Source organism: Aphis gossypii, unplaced genomic scaffold (genome assembly GCF_020184175.1).
Source record: "Aphis gossypii isolate Hap1 unplaced genomic scaffold, ASM2018417v2 Contig00815, whole genome shotgun sequence".
NCBI lineage: Eukaryota > Metazoa > Arthropoda > Insecta > Hemiptera > Aphididae > Aphis > Aphis gossypii.
This window is the reverse complement of record NW_026083297.1, coordinates 8,311-33,372: the sequence shown is the minus strand read 5'-3', so window position 1 is coordinate 33,372 and position 25,062 is coordinate 8,311. Positions and strand designations below refer to the sequence as shown.

General features: G+C 27.7%; 2 protein-coding genes across 3 annotated transcripts; one reads left to right on the top strand and one right to left on the bottom strand.

Moving 5' to 3' along the window:
* Window positions 1–367: 367 nt before the first annotated feature.
* LOC126555359 (uncharacterized) lies at window positions 368–1,228 on the bottom strand. The gene has a single exon (XM_050210287.1). It carries the CDS (start codon window positions 1,226–1,228, stop codon window positions 368–370), a length of 861 nt encoding a protein of 286 aa, XP_050066244.1.
* A 4,607-nt stretch (window positions 1,229–5,835) lies between these two features.
* LOC126555361 (uncharacterized) lies at window positions 5,836–6,868 on the top strand. Of its 2 annotated transcripts, XM_050210288.1 has the most exons (4): window positions 5,836–5,919; window positions 5,987–6,099; window positions 6,206–6,417; window positions 6,668–6,868. In XM_050210288.1, exons 2-4 carry the CDS (start codon window positions 6,082–6,084, stop codon window positions 6,768–6,770), a joined length of 333 nt encoding a protein of 110 aa, XP_050066245.1. In that variant the 5' UTR covers window positions 5,836–5,919; window positions 5,987–6,081; the 3' UTR covers window positions 6,771–6,868. The 2 variants fall into 2 exon arrangements, with proteins under 2 accessions (XP_050066245.1, XP_050066246.1); XM_050210289.1 differs by lacking the exon at window positions 5,836–5,919 and having other exon boundaries at window positions 6,069–6,099; window positions 6,209–6,417.
* The last annotated feature ends 18,194 nt before the right edge of the window (window positions 6,869–25,062 follow it).

Genomic DNA, 25,062 nt, shown 5'->3' with positions numbered 1-25,062 from the left:
AGAAGTTCTTATTTCGTAAACTAACGAATCAGTATCTGAATACACAATGTTAATTTTATTTCTATACATATTTTTCATTACATTATAATGAAAATCATACATTATCGACTTTGAAATATCCAATATTGCAAATCCTACATAAATAGGCTTATCAAATTTAATTTTTTCCTTATTCATATGAATAGCCATTAAATTTTTTGTGTATATAGTTCGATCTTTAAATGTTGTTTTCGACATTAATCGATGTGCTTTTTTTTCGTTAGATACTAGAAACATTGACATACGTTTTCTTACATTTTCCATACATTTTCCATAGACACTATTCACTAACAGTTTCCAGAATTGTCGTTCAAACTCATTCCTTGACTTAACCCTCATATTTGTACATAAATATATATGGTGCCATCCAACGAGATTGCGAAAAACGCAGAATCCTATGAACTTTTTTCACTTTTAATCCATTAACGATGGCCTGTTTCAAATTTCTATAGTGAACTACATAATTAAATTTCGATTCTAATGTTGTTAATAGTTTTTTTACTTTTGAATTGGGAGGACATTTATTCTCAGGTAAAAATGGGAAATCATTATGATTGTCATGTAATTGTTTTGGATAAATAACATCTACTTCTAAAATATAACCATATTCAGCATCATCTTCAATTTGTGTTATATCTATTGTCAAATCGTTAAACCATTCAAAATTTTTATGAGGTAAAGCAGATAGCATTGATTTTCCATATAGATTTACACAGTCCAAGTAAGCTAACCACGTTACAGGTTTGTTTGAATCATAATTAATATTTTGAATATTAGGAATATTAGCTTTTACATGTCTTTTAACTGAATGACAAATTCCACCACGTAATCCGTTCTCCAGAAAAATTTGAATATCATACTGTTTAAGTCGTTCTAATTTAACATTAGTATGTTTTAACATACAATCGAATGCAAATCCTGGAGCGGTCATAAAATGTGAAGCATCGAGTTTAAGTGTTTGTAAACAAAGATCTCTAAAATTTTCAAAAACATCAGAAAGTAAACATACATCTGTTGCTAAGTATAAGTCACTATATTCTCCTAATGTTTTTATATTAAATTTTTTCCAAACCTTATGAGCATGCGCATAATCTTCATCACTAATATCTTCATCTTTTAATGAATTATAAAAAAACTGTTTTGGTGGTAAACAAGTTTCATTTAATTTATTAGGATGGTCAATATTCATAAGGAAACACACCTTTTCGTGTAACTAAATTTAATGTCGACAAAGAAAATATTTTTAATGTTTCTCTAAATCTAGTTTTGTCTTCAGATAAATTATCAGCTAGTGAACTAAGAGACTCTGACATAAAACGAAATGTATCAATAAATTTTATATTGAATTTATCTTGAATAGTTTTACTAAATGATATATATTTTTCTGATGAATTAGGTATTACATGAATATCATTTTCATTACAACCAAGTTCACGAACAATAAAATGACTGTCATAGACTAAGTTATGAAAGTATATTGGAATAAATGAAACATTAGTTAATTCAAAATTACAATTAAACAAACAGCTGATCTAAAACGTCCTGTAAAATGATTATGATCTCTTACTTTAAATAAATTATCGTTTTTAAATGATTTGAAGCAGCATTCACATAATCTAGCATTTTGAAATTTATGCTCTTCATCAACAGTTAATTTGTCCATGGGTATATTTATCTTATAAAGATTACACACTTTTGAACCTATATCTATCATTGTCTTTATGAAATGTTTTGCTGCATTACGATTTCTATAAACATGAAGTTTTGTTGGAATTTTATATTTTTTTATTAAATATTTAGGTATAATGTCATAATCTATTTTTACGTAAAATGCATAACTCATAGGTTTATGTTTATGAGTTATCAATGTCTTAGTTTTAATGTCTTGGTTGTTTATTATAGGTTTTAAATAACATTCGAAATCAGAATAAATTACTATAGGTATTCGTTGAGATCTTTTAAAATTTTTAAAATAAATAGTATCGTCATCACCGTTATCAAACATTACAGGTCTTCCAAGTTTATGTTTTCCACAAATTTTTTTATGTTTTTTAACCCATCAATACCCCATAGTTTGAATTTACAAGGAATATTACTAAAAACTGTAAAACATCTTTTACATATAATTAATTTAGATTTATGTTTCGTCTTTTGATTACGAATAAGTCTACAAAAATCATTAATAAAACAATAATGTGACGTTATACCATTATTAATTAAAAGCAGATCGAAATGGTTTTTACTTTCCACATTATTCATATATAATGGGAAAACAACATTTTTATTATCTAAACTAAAAACATTAACTGATACATTATTTAAACGTTCAAATGATTTAATTTGATTAACTGGTGTCGGAAAATCGATACAATGAAAATTTAATCTACTTTTTTTTCAAGTATTTTAAAATATTGATTACTAAATTTAGTTTTATCTGAACGAGTATTATATTTTGTTAAAATTGCATATTTGAAACATTTGTTATCATTATTTTTTACATTTATAACAGCTTTCTTATTCCTTATACATTCTGGTAAAATTACATAAGAAGATCCGGTTAAAGGGTTTACAATATTGATTCTTAATTGTAATGCATCAATTGAATATAAACTCCAACCACTTCCTTTAGTTACAAAATTACTTTCCTCTTTGTTAATTTTATCAAACATTTTTTTTAATAAATTTTCGAAATTTGAATTTGTATATGCCAACACATTCACTGTTTTAAATGAAATATCTCGGTATTCCTGTGTTAACACATGTACATAAACACAGTCGAGATATAAGTTAAATTTAATACTAGTTTGTTGTGTCATTTTTTTTAATTTACAAACAATCATTTCAAAACCGTAGTCAAAAAATTGATTAAAGTCTATGAAATTATAATCGTTTTTTAAAACAAACGTTTTTGAACATTTTTTAAACCGATTTAATTGAATAAGTCCGCTTCCAATTACGTTCATACGTGTTCTTTTTGATATTACATTTCGTTGTATTTTACTGTAATTAAAAATAAATACATAATAATAATAATAATAATAATAATAATATAAAATTTACCATTAAATAACAATAAATAAATTATTATTACTAAATAAAAAAAACGTATTAATCATTTATGCTTATTAAGTCATTATTTATTATTATTACAATCAATAGCGTTGACCATTGAACGATCGAGGTTAATTTTTAAAATATTACTGTGTTACTAATTACGATCTATTGTTATTAAAGATAAGTCAATATAATTTTATTATTTTATTTAATATGAACTGATAATATTGCTTTTTTAATACATAAATAATTAACTTAGTAGGCTATAACTTTAAGCTGATCTGGTTTTTTTCAAAATTTTTTTAGTATCAAATCTCTGGTTTATATATATATATATATATATATATATATATCATTAATCTTATTCATCCATCAAGTGATATTATGAAAGGTCGTTCTCAATGTCGTTTAATTTTAGATTTAATGTAAGTCTGCGATATAGCTGTAGAAATTAAGTATTAAATCGACATGTTAATATTTGTTAAAATGAAAATCGATTGTAATTATTTTTAACGGATGAGGTTAATTTTTCAATATTAGTATAATGTAAGAACTTATATTATTTTATTATTTTACTTAATATAAACTGATAATTGTTTTTTATACATAAATAGTTGAAAATACATTTCGTTAATTTTACATCACTAACTGCATCGTGTATATAAGTTATATCATGGTTTTGATTACAAATTGAATCATGAGTTTCCTTCAACGATAAAAATCTACCATTTTTAATTATATAACCTAATTTATGGTTTAATATAACTTCATTACTTTTAAAATTAATTAATTTTAAATAAAATACTCTATTATTATCAGTATCGTATGCAGTCATATTCAACATTATATTTGTATTAAAACCTAATCTTTGTAAAATATTTTTATCTGAATTACCATTCCATAGTAAAATAATTGCATTTTGGTTATTAAAATCAAGATAGTTTTTTAAAAAGCTTGTAGTTAGGTTCGACGTTTTTGATTTCATAGCTAAATGTAATTCGTTTAATATAACTTGAAGCTGATCTGGTTTCTTTTCAAAAATTTTTAGTAGCAAATCTCTAGTTTTTGTATATGAATAATTATTCATTAATCTTATTCTTCCATCAGGTGATATTATTAAAGGTCGACCTCGTAGACGAATAATTTCAGATTTTACGTGAGTCTGTGATATAGCTGCAGAAATAAGTATTAAATCTGTACGTTGATAGTTGCTGAATTCGAAATCAATTATAATTATTTTATTTTTTGGTTTTTGCCTGTAATTAAACAACATCAATTAATAGTATCATAGTATTATTTTTATCTATGTTACTAAAATATATTTTAATAAAAATAAAATACTGATTTCATAATTTTTTATTTTATATAAAATTTAGATTATTGAATGTACTTTATATATTTTATTGATTTATTTTTTTATTTATGCGTAATATGAATTTATTTGATATTAAATATTTCATTATTCATCTGATTTTTATTTCACTGAAATTTTGAAAAATATTAAAACATATTTTTTTTATAATCAATAATATAAATATTTTATAGTCACATAACTTATTATTTTTAAAAATATATAAAAAAATAAAAACAATCATATCTTTTATATTTATTCACTAAGACTAGCAGATTCACCATGCAGCTTAATTAATCTATAATGATATTAACAATATTCAAATAAAATAATAATTTTCAATTTTGATTTTATATCATATATTTTTAATCTGATCGTGTTTTACTATGCCCTACTTTAATAAGTCATATTTATTAACTTTTATTATAAATATATATATATATATATATATATTAAAATATGAATTGAATTCAACCAATTTTATTTTTTTATATTTTTATTCATTTTATTTATATTTCATATAATACGTATGTATTAATTTATATTTTAAATATTTCATTATTCATCTGATTTTTTATTTCACTGACATTTTGTAAATTATTAAAACATATTTATTTATAATTAATTATATTTGCATTTATCTTACTTATTGTTTTGCTGCATAGTTTGATGAATACCTCGGTCCATGTTGTTGCGTTGAATAAGTAGGTTTTAGTTTATCAATTAAAAAATGAATTAAGAATCAAACTGTTTCTTCAAATTAATATTGTATTTAATTTAGATTAATTATTAATAAAACTTAACTAATATCAAAAACCTTGCTTGATGATAGTGTTGTAATAAAGTCAGCGACTTACACAAGTACTGAAAGACTGAGGATAATAGACTATAACCTACTCAAGAGCACTTTGTAAATGACTATAAGTCTAAAAACATTGAATGATTATGAACCAGATTTATAGTCTGATCTAGTGGTGTGATATGTGATCACGCCATATTTCACTTTGATCACAGATATTTTTTATAGATTAGGTAAAAATATGATCACGCTATATTAAACTTTGACTACAGTAATTTTTTTATAGAATAGGTAAAACTATGATCACGCCATATTACAACGCTACCACAGTTATTTTATAGATTAGGTAAAACTATGATCACACCATATGATACCACAACCTTACAAATCTGTATATAAGTGATCAGTAGACATTGATTATAGTTAGTGTTAAATCTCAACATTGTCTAAATTTTATGTTTCGTCGTTTCATACCGTAATATATCCGTTTGCTACAAGTCGATAACAAACCAAGTAACACAATTTGATCAGGTAAATGTTTTTTAAACAATCTGTTATATTAAAAATTAAACTTATACTGATTATCATTTTTATTTAAGGTATATTTAATATATATAAAAATAATATGTCGTACTATACTAATGTATCTGCAGGCGAAAGCTCTTCAAATGATGATGTAAGTACCTATACCTATTTGTTTATGTATGTGTGTATATGATATTAATATATTATTAAAATAATAGAATGAAAGTAGTATGCTATCAACACTATCATCTTCTTTAAAACCGGTAAAAATGCAGAATAAAAAAAGAAAAAAAATACTGAACCAAAAGTTAAAATGACTAAGGCTGGAAAGGTAATAATTTGTATTGTATTATTTTTTTAAATATTACACACACACACACACACACACACACACACCACACATTTCATTTTTAATATAAATATATATGAATGTATAGCAGCGAACAGAATCAATAGAGACGTACAAGGATGCCTTAGCTAGTGTAATTTCGAAAGGAAATATTGAAGATAACGTTTCTAACTCAATAACATTGACGGAAGGAAATTACACGTATACGATTCGGTGTCCAGTAGCGCCAAAATGCGATGACTACTACGTCATTCAACATTATAAAACTAGTGTTATAAAGGACATTCCGTCACTTGAAAGGTAAAAACCATAATAAAAAAAACCAATGATTAAATGATGAACTATAGTTAAACAACAGCGATACAATCATTTATTGATCACCAGATTATTTTTTTAATTTGACCGTTACCTATTATTATTCAACACAAATAAATTATTAAATTCTAATTAAAATAATAAGATTGAGGATTTTATCGTTGATATTTAACTATAACATGATTAAATAATAAAACATATACGAATATTATTAAATAATGATTTTTTATAATAGATGGAAACATTCTGAAGCTAGTGTAAAGTTGTACACTAGCAACACCTTTCCTGCTGACAACGAAATATCTATAAAAATAAATGAACTAATTCGGACAATTTAAATCGATGTTCATCGGATCCGAAACGGAAGATTGTGAAAAACAGTAAAAAATAAAAAAAAATGCAAATATATTATTTTGTAAAAATTTTTTATTGGTAGTACCTATAAATTATGATATTTAATAAATTATTAAAATTGATAAATTAATTAATCTTATTCTTTTACTATAATATTGAAATCAATTCTTAGAGTAATTATAACAATTATAATGGTATAAAGTTCCATACAAATTTTATTTTAAATCGACATTATATCATATAATATCATATTTGATAGTGAATTATTGTAGATTGAAGTATTTCATATATAAACAAGAATCATCGTTCTGTATACAACACATGCTAAAGTCAAAATTTGAATATGATTAGTAAAATCATTTCGCTGACAAGATGATGTAGAATATATAATGAATGATAGGCCATCCTATATTCATATTTCAATATAGAGACAGACTGCATATCATAGCAAGTATATCAATTTATATAGCTATATATATATAAATATTGCTGAATTGATATTTTGATATAGATAAAACCATGTATCAGTAAAATAATGTTCTTGCGTGACAAATGGTGGTATCCATAACTATGTAGAATATTGAGTCTGCTCTAATTAATGAATATACGGTATCAAAAGTTGACTGATATGAAACCAACTTTTTTGCTTTTCTACAATATGTGAATCGATACATTGTTGTAATTGTTTTAAACGATGTAAATCAGTATATGATAAGGTAATAAAATGATCATTAACATGCAATTTAATAGTTAACTGATTTAAATTGACTGAATAATATATGTTATCAGTTATTTTCACACGTTTACAATTAGTATGTAGATTATTAGTTATTGAACTATAATTGCTATCACACATTAGTGTACACCACTGAAGTAAATCGAAGGTTAACAATTTTTTAGTAACATTACATTCTAGTATTACAATAACAGAAATCGTTTTATTAACCAAAAATCCAACCGTTACACTTTTCTTGTTAAAAGGTCTAATACTGAATATTGATTTTGCGACAACAATTGATGGATTCATATTGTATGACGACCGTGATCTTTTTGATATAGACGATTTTTGATGATAATTTTTAAAAACGAATAGAAATAAATGTAATAACTGAAATAAACGTAAAACACAGATGTTATTTACACATATATGATCGTTACAACACATATTTATAAAACTAAGTGTATTACTTGTACATGTATGGTTATATACTAAACTGATCACATTAAAAAAAATTGAAGTGAACGTGAAATCAAATCAAATAACGTGTGGAAGGGAGAATTACTTACCCTGATCGTCGAACCCGAAACTGCAATTTTTTAAATCTAATATATTTAATTATAATTAGACGCGTTATCTTACTTGACAACAAGTTCACGAGGTATAAAATAAAATATTAACACATTTAAGTTGATTAATTCAATATTTATTTTGAAATACAAATAAATTATAAAAGTAATAAGAAACATCAAAGTACACTAACAAGTAATATCATTTGATTTAGACTTACAATCACAAACATGGCTAGCTTTTACATATTCGTTTTTTATATAAATTCATTTCCTTTACATAGTTATACAAATATACATTTAGGATTCCATTTTGCGTTTTCGACCCATGGTATATCATCGTTTGACCATTTTTGTAAGACAAGTCCACAGAAAAAACATTCAACTATATCACCTACACCGGTATATTTTAAACCAGATTCAGATAACGAATATTTATTTTGACATGAAGTTGATGGATATGAGTTATATGTTTTTAATCTTGACATAAATGTGGTATAATCTGAATGTACTGGATATGAATTATTTCGTACTAAATAAACTAAAGATGGAAAATCGTTGGAAAATTTCTGTAAATTCATGGTTACAATAAAGCTTAAGATAAATACTTTAAAAAAACAAATCAATAAGCTAATTTACCAGAGAAATAATAAAAAAAATATAACAAGACTTAATTAAGATGTATATCAAGATAAATACTTAAAAAAAACAAATCAATAAGCTAATTTACCAGAGAAATAATAAAAAAATATAACAAGACTTAATTAAGATGTATATCAAGATAAATACTTAAAAAAACAAATCAATAAGCTAATTTATCAGAGAAATAATAAAAAAAATATAACACGACTTAATTGTTCAACCGCTAGTAACAAACTAAATGTTTTAAATTAAACACGAATAGAAATAAATGTAATAACTGAAATAAACGTGAAACACAGATGCTATTTACACAGATATGATCGTTTCAACGCATATTTATAAACTAAGTATATTACTTGTGCATGTATAGTTATATACTAAACTGATTATATTAAAAAAAATTGAAATGCATGTGAAATCAAATCAAATAACGTGTGGAAGGGAGAATTACTTACCTAGGTTTTTTTCAGAAAAACCATGGGGCGTCTGACTCCATTTTACAGCGGGAATTTCTTACACTGCAAGGGGACAATACCTCCTCAAACTTTTTTCATCTCCGCTGAAAAATGGAGCCAGACGCCCCATATTTATACTAAGAAATGGTTAGAAAAACCATGGGGCGTCTGGCTCCATTTTACAGCGGGAATTTCTTACACTGCAAGGGGACCATACCCCCTCAAACTTTTTTCATCTCCGCTGAAAAATGGAGCCAGACGCCCCATATTATACTAAGAATGGTTAGAAAAACATGGGGCGTCTGGCTCCATTTTACAGCGAATTTCTTACACTGCAAGGGGACCATACCCCTCAACTTTTTTCATCTCCGCTGAAAAATGAGCCTGACGCCCATATTATTACTACTGTGATTGATTGGTTTATTACATTTTCCCTATTTTTACCACATTTTGGCAATTTACAACTTCAGATGTTGATGAATAAAAAATGAGAATTTCACTCTCTAAATCAATATTCATCAAATGCATTAAAGATATGACCGTTGAATAGTTTCATTTATAAAATCATCACATAAAAATTTGAACATTCATCAACCTGGCAATAGATGGAAAATTGTTCCAATAAATTTTCTGCTACATTTTATAGTGCCAATACATCAAATTGTTTTAGTCCTCCAATAATACTTGCATATTATTTCAAAATGATTTTAGTAACAACGAGCCCTTTCTTTGTAGATATTTCTTGTAACTGCATTGAGTCATCATTTTAAAATAAATGAGCTATTTTATTTGTTCCTCTAGCACGTGTTAAATTTTTTTGTTTCTTGCTATCAGCAGCTGCACATGCTAAAATAGATAAAATTGAATCTACTGAACATGTATTACTCAACACTAATTTTCCTATGTCTGGTAATAATATAGGTTTATTATTAAGTGAACTCCATTTTTGAGGTGCATGATTGGCTTAAAAATTCCTTTTTATTAAAATTTATATGTTCAAATTCTGGCTGCTTGTTAAGGTATGATTTAGCTGAACGTTTTTTGGTTGAGAAACTTTTGGTGTTCCTTGACCTTTCCAGTTTTCAGTAGTATTATTTTCTAAATAAATTGATATTTCTATCATTGCATCGCAAACAAATTCGTGCTTCTCCACAACCTTCTTCCGTCTGATCTGTTGGCACTGAGCAACCAAAGAGATGTAATGCTTTTTTACATAATTGACAACGATGCATACCAGTTGGCATGTCTCCATTCATACACATTAAACATTGTTGTCTATATTCATCTAACACTAAATTACTAGATAAAGCATCAACATGACATGTATTAAATTGAGATGAAAGTTGTAAAGTATGATCAATGGCATTAAATTCCTGCTCAAGGTGTGTATTGGTATTTAAATCATGGTTTATATGAACACTAGGATTAACTTCTATAGATTTGGTAATACTACTGCAGTCGTTTTCAAGATTGTAATTTACATTTTCATCAATATGTACATTATTTGTTAAATTTATGTTTCTGGAGTCTGAGAGATTTCATGTAAAACATTCTGCTTTTGAGACATTGTCTGATGTATTAAATTATCACCTCTATAATAGGGAAGTATTTCTTGCATAAAACTATCCACTCTTACTGGCAATACTTGTTGTTTAAAAAGTCTATTTTTTAATTGATTAAAATTACTTTCAACTCTAGAACTAGAAACTGTTGGATCTCCATAACCAAACGATGAAACCATAATTGATGACCAGCAAGGAAAAAGCTTCATCGCATTGACTATATATGTTTCAAGTTCAATTTCAAATTGTGCGTTATCGCCTATACCTTTAATGCCTTCAATATTTACTTTACATCTATTCGCTATTGATTTTGCCACCACCTTGAATGATCTTATACAGTTGAATTCTTCAAATTCTTTTTCATAAGTACTAATATCAAAAGTGTTAAATTGTTCAATATTTTTTTCATTTAACTGGACATCGAATAGTGTCATATTACTTCCACTTATTTTTCTCTTAAAAATTCTCTAGACTTATGACATGGTGTGTATTCATTAGAGTCAACAAATTTATCATCATATGGACTGAATGCAACATTAAAAATGGCCTCTAGAATTTGTTCTGCCTTTCTCATACTAGAAGAATATACAAGAAGACCCATTGCACGAGAGAATAATTCTTTAGTACTGAAGTGTTTTGCTTTTTTAAGGGTGGCCATTGGGTAATCAAATGAATGAAATGATTTATATCATTTCTTACAAAACATTTTGGTATTTCAGTTTCTACATTATTATTTAATATAGCAAAGCACACTTCTAAATACTTTTCTAGTGAATTATACTGTGTGAAAGCTTGCACTATCCCTGACATCAAAGGTAATGACTGATCAGATACAGCTACTTTAGGAGGTTTTACATCTTGTCGAAGCCAGCGTTTAAGCCATAATGAAATAGATACATTATCATGCTGTTCTGATACATGGATAAAACTGTAAAACTTTCACCAAATAGGTTCATCACACCTTCATATAAAAATATAGCTCCACTAAGTTGGTTATCATATCTTTTAATTTTTTTACAAACTCCACCTGTAGCATCAAAACTAATAGTCACTGGATACACTTTTGAGTAAGAATCTCTGTATATCTTTAATTGTAGGTTACTCCAGAAATGTACAAAAAATTTATCATACCCAATATCCTGAATTGCTACCCCATATCTGTCACTTTTTTTATAAATACCTAATGCAATGATTGGATTGTCATGTAACCTTGAACTTAATATAGTTTTGCTTTTTGCTTGTCTAACACTTTTGAGGTGGTAGGGATGAGCAGGTAAAACATCACCTAAATAACAATAATAAATGTTACTTTGAAATTGTAAGTAATATAAATAAATAAATGTTTGACTAACCTACAGTATCTACGAATATGAGCATAATGCCATAATATGCTATTAAAAAACTTAATCAAGATTTCATTTTAACATGTATATTTAATTATTTAAAGTCTAATCTATAAAACAATCCTAAATACTTATTTTTTAGTTATATAAGTTTTTTAATAATCTTAAAACTAATAAAGTTTTAATTAAATTATTTAAATTTTTACATACCATCTACCATAATTGTATTTGCTTCATTTCTTGTATATACAGATAAAGCGATTCCTTTATCGATTACAGAAAACAAGAGTTTTTCCTTAGCTAAATCATTCATTAACTTCCTTCTTTTTTTATGACCTTCATTAAAGTTTCCAGTATAAATGCATTTCATCATAACTCTAAACAATACGTTAAAAGGGTAAGTAGGTAGTTGCTTTAATTATCATACAATAATATACAAAATAAATAACTATAGTTTGATTATATGATTATACAAGACATTCATTATTCTGTTACCTTGAATTTTCACATGGAATATCTTCAACAATTCCATCAAAGATTGAACCACAGTCTACACAACGTCCTCGAACTGTTATATAAAATTTTCCAGTCACTTTTTTTTTCCTGGGTTTAATCGAGTCCCATTCATCAGATGAAAATGTTATACAAAAGTTAAGTTTTTCAAATTTATCAGTAGGATCATCATAATCTGAACTATTATATTCTTGTTCTTTAGCAGAATCTAAATGTCAATGCATACAAGAATAATTAAAATAATAAATATTTTTAGCAAATTCTATAAGAGTAAACTATTCCACATGGGCACCCCATAACAAAATGATAGAATTTTGTAATAAATATATAATTTTCAATTAAAAATCATTGATCAATGATCATTAAAAATATTTTGCTACAAATTTGTAACATTATTTTCTGTAATTATTATATACCAAAATATAATTGGGTACTGGGTACTTAATATAATCAATATGTACCTATAATAATTAATAATAAAAACTAGAATAGGTACAGTATAGTAGTTTTCAAAATAAAATTTTACAAAAAGAAAGTATTAAGATTCTGATTATTTAACAATAATTATATTAAGCTTATAAGATTTATTAAATTTGTCAACAACTACTAAAATAATTTTAATGATAAATAATTACCTTCAACTGTAACATCAGATCTTGATCCACCATGTTTTTCTGTGGATTTAAGTTTTAATCCTAATTTATTACCAATGTCATTTCGATTAAGAGCAACTCGTAACGTATCGAAGCAGCAGCTGTAGTAAATCCATGGGCATTTAGTTCATTTGCAATATCTTGCCATATTTTGCTGATTTACCCGGTATATCTTTTATGAATATCAATCAATAATATAATATCATAACAATTATAATATATTATATTAAATTTATTTAATAATAGTTTCTAGGACCTACCTACATATACGTAGGTACTTATACAAAATGTATAAAATATCAATTATAATTTAAATATCTTATTTTAGATTTTGAACGAAATGACGAATGTATTGATTTTACAATGAAGTGTGTGTTTTTTTTGTGTCTATGTACACTGTACAGTGTACAGCATAACTTGTCGAAATAATGCTTAAATTATAGAGGTCCAAACTGAACATTTTACAGTAGTTTTCAAAAAAATCGGGGGAAACAAATAATAAGTGACGGTAAAACGGGAATTTTCACGCAAAGTTTTCGACAAAATCGATTATTTGTATGATTGTAACTCAAAAACCAATCACTTTAAATACTTGAAATTTTCACCAAATGCTTACATTAGTGTTATCTATGTACAGTTAAATTTTCAATTATATAAATATATATTATCTTATATATAAAAATGAATCGCAAAATGTGTTGGTATTCGCATAACTAAACAACCCCTGGACCGATTTGGCTGATTTTTTTCTTCAACTGTTCGGAATTGCCAGGAGAAGGTTCTTACGGACGAACAATTTGAAAAAGTTATCAGGTTTGAGAAATATGACGAGATGGTGATGAAATTACAGAGGCGCCATCTGTCAGCAAATAGTAAACTAAATTATTTTTGGTAGTCAATGGCAACCATTTAAATAAAATAAATAATTTATTTAAAATGTTATAGCAAGGTTTTGATTTGAACCCGATACCGTCAAAATATAAAAAATAAATTAAAACTATAATATTTTTGTGTTGCCATGGAAATATTATAGACAATATTATTCAATTTAATTGTTTGAATAAAATATAATAAAAATTCCTGGGAAGACCTTAAAAACATAATAATTATATTTGATATGCCTCCTATACGACGGAGCAATCTAGGTAGAATAACCGAAATGCTACCAACCAAGCTAATTACCGATCTAACCAAAGTCCTCAAGAACGTGACGACCGAAATGAACGTGAAAGAATTCGGATATCACAAACGCGTGAAGCGCGAACGCGAAATTCAACTAATAATCGCGCAAGTTTGAATCGAGCTGCTTTCAGTTACGATGTGTCAATTGACTACAGTAACTACCAGTGTGTTGTTATTGGTTCTATGAACTCGGTTTGCTCACACTGTAAGGCATTAAAATACAAAAACGAAGCCAATGGATTGTGTTGCGCAAATGGTAAAGTGAAATTGATACCATTGGATCCACCACCAGAACCATTGTACTCATTGGTTTCAGGAATAGCAACAGATTCTATACACTTTTTGAAAAATATCCAACAATATAACAATTGCTTTCAAATGACTTCATTTGGGGCAACAAATGTAGTTCGGGAAAATTTTATGCCAACTTTCAAGGTATGTATTATAGCAGTTACTCATAATTATTAGCGAACAAAATTTTCTGTCACCAAAGTTAAGATGTGTCACTAATCTTCAATTTCTTAATCATTACGAAAATATCACTTAGTCATCATATTATATGGTGTTTCAGTTTCAGTGACACTTTTATTATATTTTATATTTGATAGATATTAGTTAAAACTAAATATATACTTTTAAGATCAAATATTATTTAAGTTTGATCACCGACAATCCATTAATTTATAACACACCATAATATTTTTTTTTATTTACAGATACAAGGGCAAATATATCACAGAGCAGGTTCACTGTTACTAGTGTCAGATAGCGACAACAAATTCCTGCAAATTTTTTATGGGCAATTCACCACAAGAAATTGATCTGCGTTGTGCACATAACAATTTAGTAAAGAGGTCTATTGTAGAACAATTACAAACTTTATTTCATCAACACAATCAATTGATTATATTGTTAAAAACTGCCCTGGATCTGATGCCATCCGATAATCACAAAATTGTAATCAGAGCTGATAAAAACACCTGCAGGTCAACATACAAGACGTTTTAATGCACCAACTATTGATGAAGTTGCTATCGTTGTAGTTGGAGAAAACTTGGAATCCCGTGATATTGTTTTACGTCGTCGGAATGATCAATTACAACGTATAAAGGAAACACACCGCTCATATGATGCACTGCAATATCCCATTATATTTTGGCAAGGTGAAGATGGCTACGATTTCTCAATAAAAATGATAAATCCCATTGCAGGTAACTAAAATATTAGTTTAGCTATGGCGATAATATCTCAGTCATTATATTATGTATTTTAATTTTATATTTGAATGTTATTAAAACAAAATCTATTTACAGGTTCTGAAACCAACAAAAAAGTCAGTTCAATGAACTATTATTCATACCGCCTAATGATTCGGGAAAATGAAGATAATCACATATTGAAATGTCAGCGATTATATCACAAATATGTTGTTGACATGTATGTTAAAATTGAAACGGAGAGATTTAACATTCATCAGGTTGAATCAAACCAAACTCCGATCTGAAGAGTATATTCACCTTCGAGATGCGATTAATTAATACTGATGGAAATGCACAGAATGTCGGTCGGATGACTATTTTCCAGCAACATACATCGGAATCAATGCGAGCCCTCGGCATATGCACGAATATGCTCAAGATGCCATGTCGTATGTTCGTCATTATGGTACAGCAGATTTGTTCATCACATTGCATGCAATCCGCAAATGGATAGAAATCAATCAGGAGTTATTCTCTGGGCAATCACCCATTGATCGTCATGATATTACAGCCAGAGTCTTTAGACAAAAGTTGAAATCTTTAATGGATTTCATCGTATAAAACATAATGTGTTTGGTGAGACAACTGGATGTATTCCTGGATGTTGAGTGGCAGAAACAGAGATGAAATGCACAATTGACATTGCCACAGCACACATTTTGATTTGGTTGGTTGAAAATATAAGGCCAAATGAATGGATGATTGCAGTGAGTGAATCAGCTGAAATCCCTAATGGTACAAGTAGATCCTGAATGCAATGAGGTTTTTATCAAAAACATGATACATGGTCCATGTGGAATTCTTAATCAAAATTAACTGTATATGATGGATGGTAAATGTTCACAAACGATATCCACGGACATTAATATCGGAAACAATTACTTGGTAATGAGCGGTTATCCATTGTATCGTCGCAGATCGACAGCAGACAATGGAAAATCAACAATTGTCAAATTAAATCAACAAGATATTGAAATAGATAATCGTTGGATTGTTCCATATTCACCATTTTATCAAAGACATTCAAAGCAACATCACCGTTGAATCTTCGTCCGTTCAGTGGCAATCTATTAAATACATTTGAAAATATGTAACCAAAGAGTGAGTGATATGGCCGTGTGTGATGCTGTGAATTGGTGCAGTGCAGAGAATCCAATGATGAAGTTATCCAATACCAAATGGGCCGCTATGTCAGTAGTAATAAGAAGCAGTTTGGCGAATTTTCTTTTCCTATTCATGAGAACACCCTTCTGTTGTTCACTTAGCTGTGCATTTAGAAAATGGACAAAGAGTGTATTTTACAGCACAGAACGCAGTACAAAGAGCTGCTCAGCCACCATCTACTACATTAACCAGTTTTTTTGAGACATGCCAAAACGATGATTTCGCACAAACATTGCTATATTCTGAAATGCCAAAATATTATACCTGGAATCAATCCTCAAGGAGATTTATACGACGGAAACAAGGAAAACCAGTTCCAGGATATACAGATGTATATTCCACCGATGCGATTGGCCGGATTTATTCAGTACATCCAAGCAATGATGAATGTTTTTACTTACGACGACTATTAGTCAATGTACGTGGCCAACATCATTCCAACAGTTACGAACTGTTGATGGTGAATTGTGTGTATCCTACAGAGAAGCCTGTCAACGTTTGCAATTGCTTGAAAATGACGCTCATTGGGATCAAACTCTCAATGATGCTGTAATATCATCACACGCTCATCAAATACGAACATGTTTTCTATAAATAATATCTACTGCTTCCATCAAACCAATTGATTTGTGGATCAAGTACAAAGATTATATGTGTGATGATATTTTGTATCAAATACAGAATAGAATGGGAAATCCAAATTTACAATGAAGCATTGATTTCAATTGAGGACATGTGAATAAAAATAATTAAATAAAACTATAACAGTTAAAACTATAACTACTTACTTTTAATCATTTAATATGTTTTATTTAATTATTTTTTATTCACCAACGCCCTATCACCAGGGTGACGGTTCTGTTCAGGAGATATTTTTTAAAATACGTAGTCACAAAAACTGCCACATTACAAATCTTTCGTCGTGAATTCGACGTAATAATTAGCACTATCAATAAGATTAAATTAAAAATTAACACACGGCATACGACGAAAATGCAAAAAAAAAAGAAATAACACCACGGGCAACGACGCCGGTGTCGGGTCAGCTAGTAATAAAATAAAATATTTATATTTTAATTCCATGGCATTCTTTTAAAAAAGCCCTGCAAAAGTTATCAACAAATGATTTTTTTCAGAAGTAAACGACATATTTCTTTTGTATACACTTATACTCAGTTAAATTAAAACATTTTCATTTTTTAAACCTAACCACTATTTATATTGAAAAATTTCCTACAGTTTGAAAAAAAAATTGACGAGATCGTACATTTTTCAGCTGAGTTTTGGCAACTTTATGACACTTATGTGGTTTCAACATGTGTTTAGTTTATTAGAATATGAATTTGAATTATTATTCGAAATAATTCAAATAATATTCATGGGCCATATTATTATTTTCCTTATCGATACTCTGGGTATTTATAAAACGCGAGCGGCTAGATAACCGGTTTCGATCTTGGTGAGGTACCGCTGCATATGCGCGAAGTGTGGGGGAATGAGTAGAGTTTTAGAACAGTGCCGCTGTAGTTTCGATAGCAGCACATGACGGCCGTAAAATCATAATTTTTTTACAACAAACATGGTTTTTTGATTCCAATAGTACTCAAGTCTCATTAGTCGTAGAAACATGATTTTGGTACCAAATTAAACGTGAGAAGTTATATTAAAAACTGTTGGAACAGAATTTTGATATCTCAATTTGCTGATTTTATATTTTTTTTAAAAATTTCAAAATTTAACAAATTTCAAATATAAATAAAATCGGTTTGAAAACAAATTTCAAAAATTTGTTCCAACAGTTTTTAGTACAACTTCTCACGTTTAATTTGGTACAAAAATCATGTTTCTACGACTAATGAGACTTGAGTACTATTGGAATCAAAAAACCATGTTTTACGGTCGATTTTTTCCTAGTGTGACGGCCTCTTAAGTGTTAATATTTAACAAAAAATAATGTGAATCATGGTTACAAATATGTAACAATCAGTTCAATTTTTAAAATTCTTAAAATATCATTATTTTTTTTTTGATATTAAAATATCACAAGTATTAACGTATACAATGAACTGAATATACTAATTCCATTTAAAGCATTACTCATAAGGATTATTGTAAATTGTATTGATTATGTTCCTATAGTATGGTAATAAACAGTACATGTAAGAATATATAGTTACATTAGAATTAATTATTTGTATACTTGCCTATTTAATAATATAATTTAATTATGATTAGCTTAACTATAGGAATATAAATGTGATAATTTTCATATAGGAAATGTCTGGTATTATTATTTTGTTTTGTTTATATAGGTACTAACTTAATAACATATACAATATACACATTTTAGAACTGTTAATGTGTTTCAAAAAATTAATACAGAAAATAACAGTTTTTAAAACTAGTGTTATTTTATATTGACAATTTATAACAAGTTTTTAGTATAGTATTTTGATATATTATTATATGTATTAAGCATTAAATTATTACATACTATTTATTATCATAAAATAAACAAAAATTAAATTCACTAATTAATTTTTAATGTTGCATTATTTTATTAGATTTTCTATGCATTCAATAAATTGATATAATATTATAATATTACCTATATAAATTAATTGTATAAAATTATAAAAATAAATACATTTGAAAAAAAAAATTTTTTTCACAATTTTTACCTACTTATATTATAATTTATGCATATATTTTTATTTAGAACTCGCCTGACTTAACATCACCAATAAAAATGAAAGAACCAGATAATAACATCATTGAACTGTTTTCACCAGCATCACAAGATTTAAAGTTGGACCTTGAGGATATGGAAATAGTTATTAGAAACGATAACTCATGTTTACATGAATTAAAACCAAAAGCATTGTTTAATGTGAACAACCGTCCAATTGTAATTGAAATTCCTTCTGACCAAGTAGATACATATAATGATCTAGGCTGTAAACCACTATCAAACTCAGATTATAATGTACCTTTTGCACCTGAACATGAACCTACCCAAAGTGAAACACCAACAAAAAATAAAATAATTCCAGAAGAGTATGAACCAAGTGATAGATTGATATTAGATAAATTAGAATGTGATGTACCTTTTGCACTTGAACATGAACCTACTCAAAATGAAATTCCAATAATAAACCAATTATTTCCAGAAGAGCAAGAACCAAATGTTAGATTACAATTAGATTCATCTATTGCTATTGATCCTGAATATATTAATCCTATAGTAGTTGTTGAAAATGGGCGCAAAAGGAGCATAAACAATAAGAAAAAAGAGAAACAATTAAAAAAAAATAGCCTATCTTTTACTTATGAAATTCGCTGTGCCCATCAAAATATTTCTAAAAATAAAATATGCTATATTTCAGAGATAACAAAAGATGATTTAGATGCATTTAAAAGTTATCTTTGTAGTTTAACCAGTAAAATTGAACAAGACAAATATATATTAATTTTGATGAGTATAGACATAGCAAAACGAACTGAAAGAAAAAAACAGACCGATCAAGTAGGATATATGTAACATATTCAATACCATCCATGTTCACTATAAATAAAATAAACACAACTGTCTGTGCTGAAGCTTTTAGTTCAGTTACATCAATCAGCAGAAGAAGGCTTAATATGATTAGTAAAAACTTCCACACTTACCATAAAGTCCCAAAGAGACAAGAGGAGGTTCCCGACAAACAGATAAGGACACTGAAATAACATTATCAATAATAGAACATATTCAAATGTTTAAATGTATAAAAAGTCATCACACAAGACGAGCCACAGACAGAAGTTATTTACCACCTGGTCTGTCTTGCAATTATATGTTTATGCACTGGAAAAAAAAAAGACTGGATGATAAACTGCCACTTGCATCTTTAAGTAAATATTACCATGTATTCACTACAAAATTTAATTTAAGTTTTGGCCATTCTCGACAGGATGTTTGTAGTTTTTGTCCGGAACAAAAAGTGAAAATTGGACAAGAAAAGAATGAAAACATAAAACAAATACTTACATTAGAATTGAATTTACACAAGAAAAAAGCAAAATTTTTTTTGAGCTACTAAAAGAACAAACAAATGATTCTATTAATTGCTCATTTGATATGATGCAGACACAACCACTTCCTAAATTGTCCGTTACTGATGTTTTCTACAGCAGACAGGTTTGGATTTATAATTTAACTTTTGTAGTGTCTGGTTCAGATCAATTGAATGATAAATGTTTTTATATACTTGGAATGAAGCAGAAAGTGGCAGAGGGCCCAATGAAATATGTTCGGCTTTGATAGATTTTCTTGAAAAATTACAGTATAACCTACTCAACTCTGGTAAAAGTGTCCCTACAACACTAAATTTATTTTCCGATTCTTGTTCCACACAAAACAAGAATCAGAACACAATGATAATTTTACTTCATTATATAAACTATAAGTCTAAGGTATTTAAAAATATTAATCACATTTTTCCAGTAAGGGGACACAGTTACATGCCTCCTGGCCGTGTCTTTGGACAGATTGAGAAAAAACTTAATAAGAAAGAAACAATTATTTCACCACAAGAATACTATACCATTTTTGAAAAGTATGCAACAGTAAACATTTATAACAAAGATTTTAATGTTTTTGATTACAAAACTTCTATTAAAACTTTAGTGAAAAGTAAAAATGATTTTAAGTCAACAGAACAAAAAGTATTTACTTTATTAAAGGTGAACATACAGTGGGAATTTCTAAAACATACGGAGGACTTCTAGATAAAATAGAAGTTATTAAAAGAAATGCCAAGCTTTTATCAATGACTGATAATCTTATACAGCTTCCAAAAACAAATCACATCAAATTACCAAAACAAAAAGATGTTAAAAATCTCATGAGATTTTTTGAAGTGCCTCAACATGCGAAACAGTTTTATGAAGATATATTTCAGAACAGGGGCAATGATGAAGGTCCTGATGAAAATATTGCTTTATATGAACCAGACGATGACTAATGGACTGATTTGTTATTTATTTTTAATGATAGTATTATATTTAAATACATTAAAAAAAGGACAGTGCTATAATTATTTTGTATAAATTTTAATTATAATTTTTTAAGATTTTACTCCATTTATATTTTATTATTTTTACTAAGAAAATAAAAGTACTCTTTTGTGTAACAATGTAACATAAAATGTAACCTATTACCTACAGTAAATAAATATTTCTAATAACTTTATACTTATAAAATTAATACTGTAATAAGTAAATTTTTTATCAAATTAAATAAGTTTTCATAAACTAAAAAATTATTTTTGATAATAGTACGTTTGGGAAAAAAATTACCATTATTTTTCCAAAACGAACATGTTAACTAATTTATTCAAAGTGTACTATTGGTAGGAAATAGTGCGTTTTGACGAAAGTTTATCTTTAGTATTGTTGATTTTTTGACTTTATAATTATTTTAAAAATTGGTTTACTCCATATGCAACCAAAAAATATTTTACTGAATTTATTGATGGTTCATTATTAAATGTACGACATTCTAGAGCTTCAAAACACAAAACTGGCTATACTGAAAAATATGAAAAATGCTAATAGTACGTTCTGGATTGTCACCCCTCAATTATGGATATAATATTTACAAGATTATTATAAATTAAATAAAAAATAAAAACATTTTCAATGATCGATTCGTCACATAATACAAATAATTATCAACAAATAGTAGGTAAGTTAATAGGGGAGACCAGGGTAAAGTGGATAGCTGGGCAAAGTGAATAATGTTAATAACTTATTGAATATTGGTGATTAAATATTATAGAGTTCATAAGTTGGCAGCACTGTGTATCGTCAATACCGGGATATTGATTTGATATCACTCGCTAGTGTACAATCACCATAAAACCGTTTATCCGAAAACAGTTCAATTTCTTAAAAAAATACAAGGTAAGAATTTAAACTTTTTTAAATAATATTTATGAAATAACTTTTTTAAACGTAGTTTATTATGTTCATAATTATACTAAGATTATATTGTTATTAAACACAAGTTCATAAATCACGTATACTAAATAAAAAAAAAAAAATATTTAAGAAAAAATGAATCCGGGTAAAGTGAATAGGGCAAAGTGGATACATCCACTTTGCCCGTATACTCATATAAATATTTTAAACACATATTGTATTATACTTAATATTTTATTTTATTTAGATGGTGTCCAACTATAAAAGAAAAACAAACCAGGGTAATTGGTCGGAAGCAAATTTAAATATGGCAATATTTGAATGTACAAATGGTACAAAGATATCAACTGCTGCATCTTTGTATAATATCCCGTTTACAACATTATACAGACGAATTAAGTCGGGTCGAACTGATAAACAGCTGGGACGATTTCGACCTATATTTTCAATTACACACGAGAAAGAACTTGTTGACTATTTAAAAGATATGGATGCAGTCTTTTATGGGCTAACTAGGTATGATTTTAAAAATCTTGTGTATTCATATGCCAAATTAAATAATATACAATATCCTAATAGTTGGGATAAAAACAAATCAGCTGGAAATGATTGGTTAGTATGTTTTTTAAAAAGAAATCCAAGTATTGCTCTTAGGACTCCAGAACCTACATCTGTGGCTCGGGCTAGAGGCTTCAATCGTCCTCAAGTTGAACGGTTTTTTAATCTCCTAGGTGAACAATATCAAAAATATAATATTGGTGCTACTCGAGTGTATAACATGGACGAAACAGGAATATCCACTACTACTAACAAACCTCCCAAAATTCTTTCAGTGTGTGGAAAAAAACAAGTAGGTATTATTTCTAGTGCTGAGAGGGGAAAGACAACAACTGTAATTTGCTGTTGTAACGCTGCTGGCTCATTTATACCTCCCTTTTTTATATTTGCAAGAGAAAGAATGCAAGAAAGATTATTAGATAATGCACCTCCTGGCTCTAAGGGTTATTGTTCGTCAAGTGGGTGGACTAATGGTGACATTTTTTTAATATGGCTTAAATTTTTTGTTGAAGTTGTTCGCCCTACTCCAGATAAAAAAATAATTTTAGTATTGGATAATCATGAATCACACAAATACTATCCAGCATTAAAATATGCAACTGATAATCATATTATATTTGTTTCATTTGCTCCACATACAACCCACAAAATCCAACCATTAGATGTTTCTGTGTTTGGACCAATAAAACGCTTTTATGAACAAGAAATAAATATTTTTCAAAAAAATTACTCTGGCCGCATTATAAATCAATATGATGTAGCAAAAATTTTCAGTCCTGCCTACTTGAAAGGAGCCACACCTCATAATGCAGTTAGTGGATTCAAACGTACTGGTATATGGCCTTTTAATCCTAGAATTTTTGGTGATGAAGAATTTGCACCAGCATCAGTGACTGACAGACCACTTGAAAATTCAGATGTCACCCCTACATCAGAAGTAAATGAAATAGAAGTTAATGAAGTATCTTCACCAGCAGTAAGTAACTTAAACTCTGATTTAGTTCATACATTAGATACACATCAATTGGATACTATGGTTGCTACAATGTCATCAACTCCACAACAGCCAATTAAAAATGTTACCAAAGTATCACCTACAGATATAAGACCTATACCAAAAATTGATGTAATGAAAATGTCAACTAGAAAAAGAAAGACCCAAAGGGCAGAAGTCTTAACTACAACACCTGTGAAAAATATTCAGTTTGAAAAAATGAATAATGCTGAGAGAAAAATTCAAAATACTGTAGCTAAACGCCCAACAAGAAAATCTGTCAGAAAATCTTTAAACTTTGAATCAACTCAAAAAAAAGCATTAGAGGACACCACTCAATATTTTTGTCCCATATGTTCAGAAAAATATGTATGTGGACCCGGAGGAAAACCATTAGAAAATTGGATACAGTGTTACATTTGTGAAATGTGGTATCATGAGGATTGTACATCATATTTAGGGAAAGGACATTTTGTGTGTGACTTTTGTGAAGACACCAATGATAGTACCTAAATAGACAATGTTTACTATACCTACCTATCAGTATTTACAATTTTATTTTGTTTTTATTATAATAATATGAAAAGGTACCTAATTTTTATTCTGTTTTTATTTTACTAAGAAGAATATTATATTTTATTTTGTTTTTATTTTACCAAGAAGAATTTTATATTTTATTTTGTTTTTATTTTACTAAGAA

What these genes read in the sequence shown, in the direction of transcription:
- LOC126555359 (XM_050210287.1), bottom strand. Translation starts at nt 1,228, where the DNA reads ATGAATATTGACCATCCTAATAAATTAAATGAAACTTGTTTACCACCA.
- LOC126555361 (XM_050210288.1), top strand. An exon ending in GACATTCCGTCACTTGAAAG is followed by an intron (nt 6,418 to 6,667) that starts GTAAAAACCATA and finishes TTTTTATAATAG; the next exon opens with ATGGAAACATTCTGAAGCTA.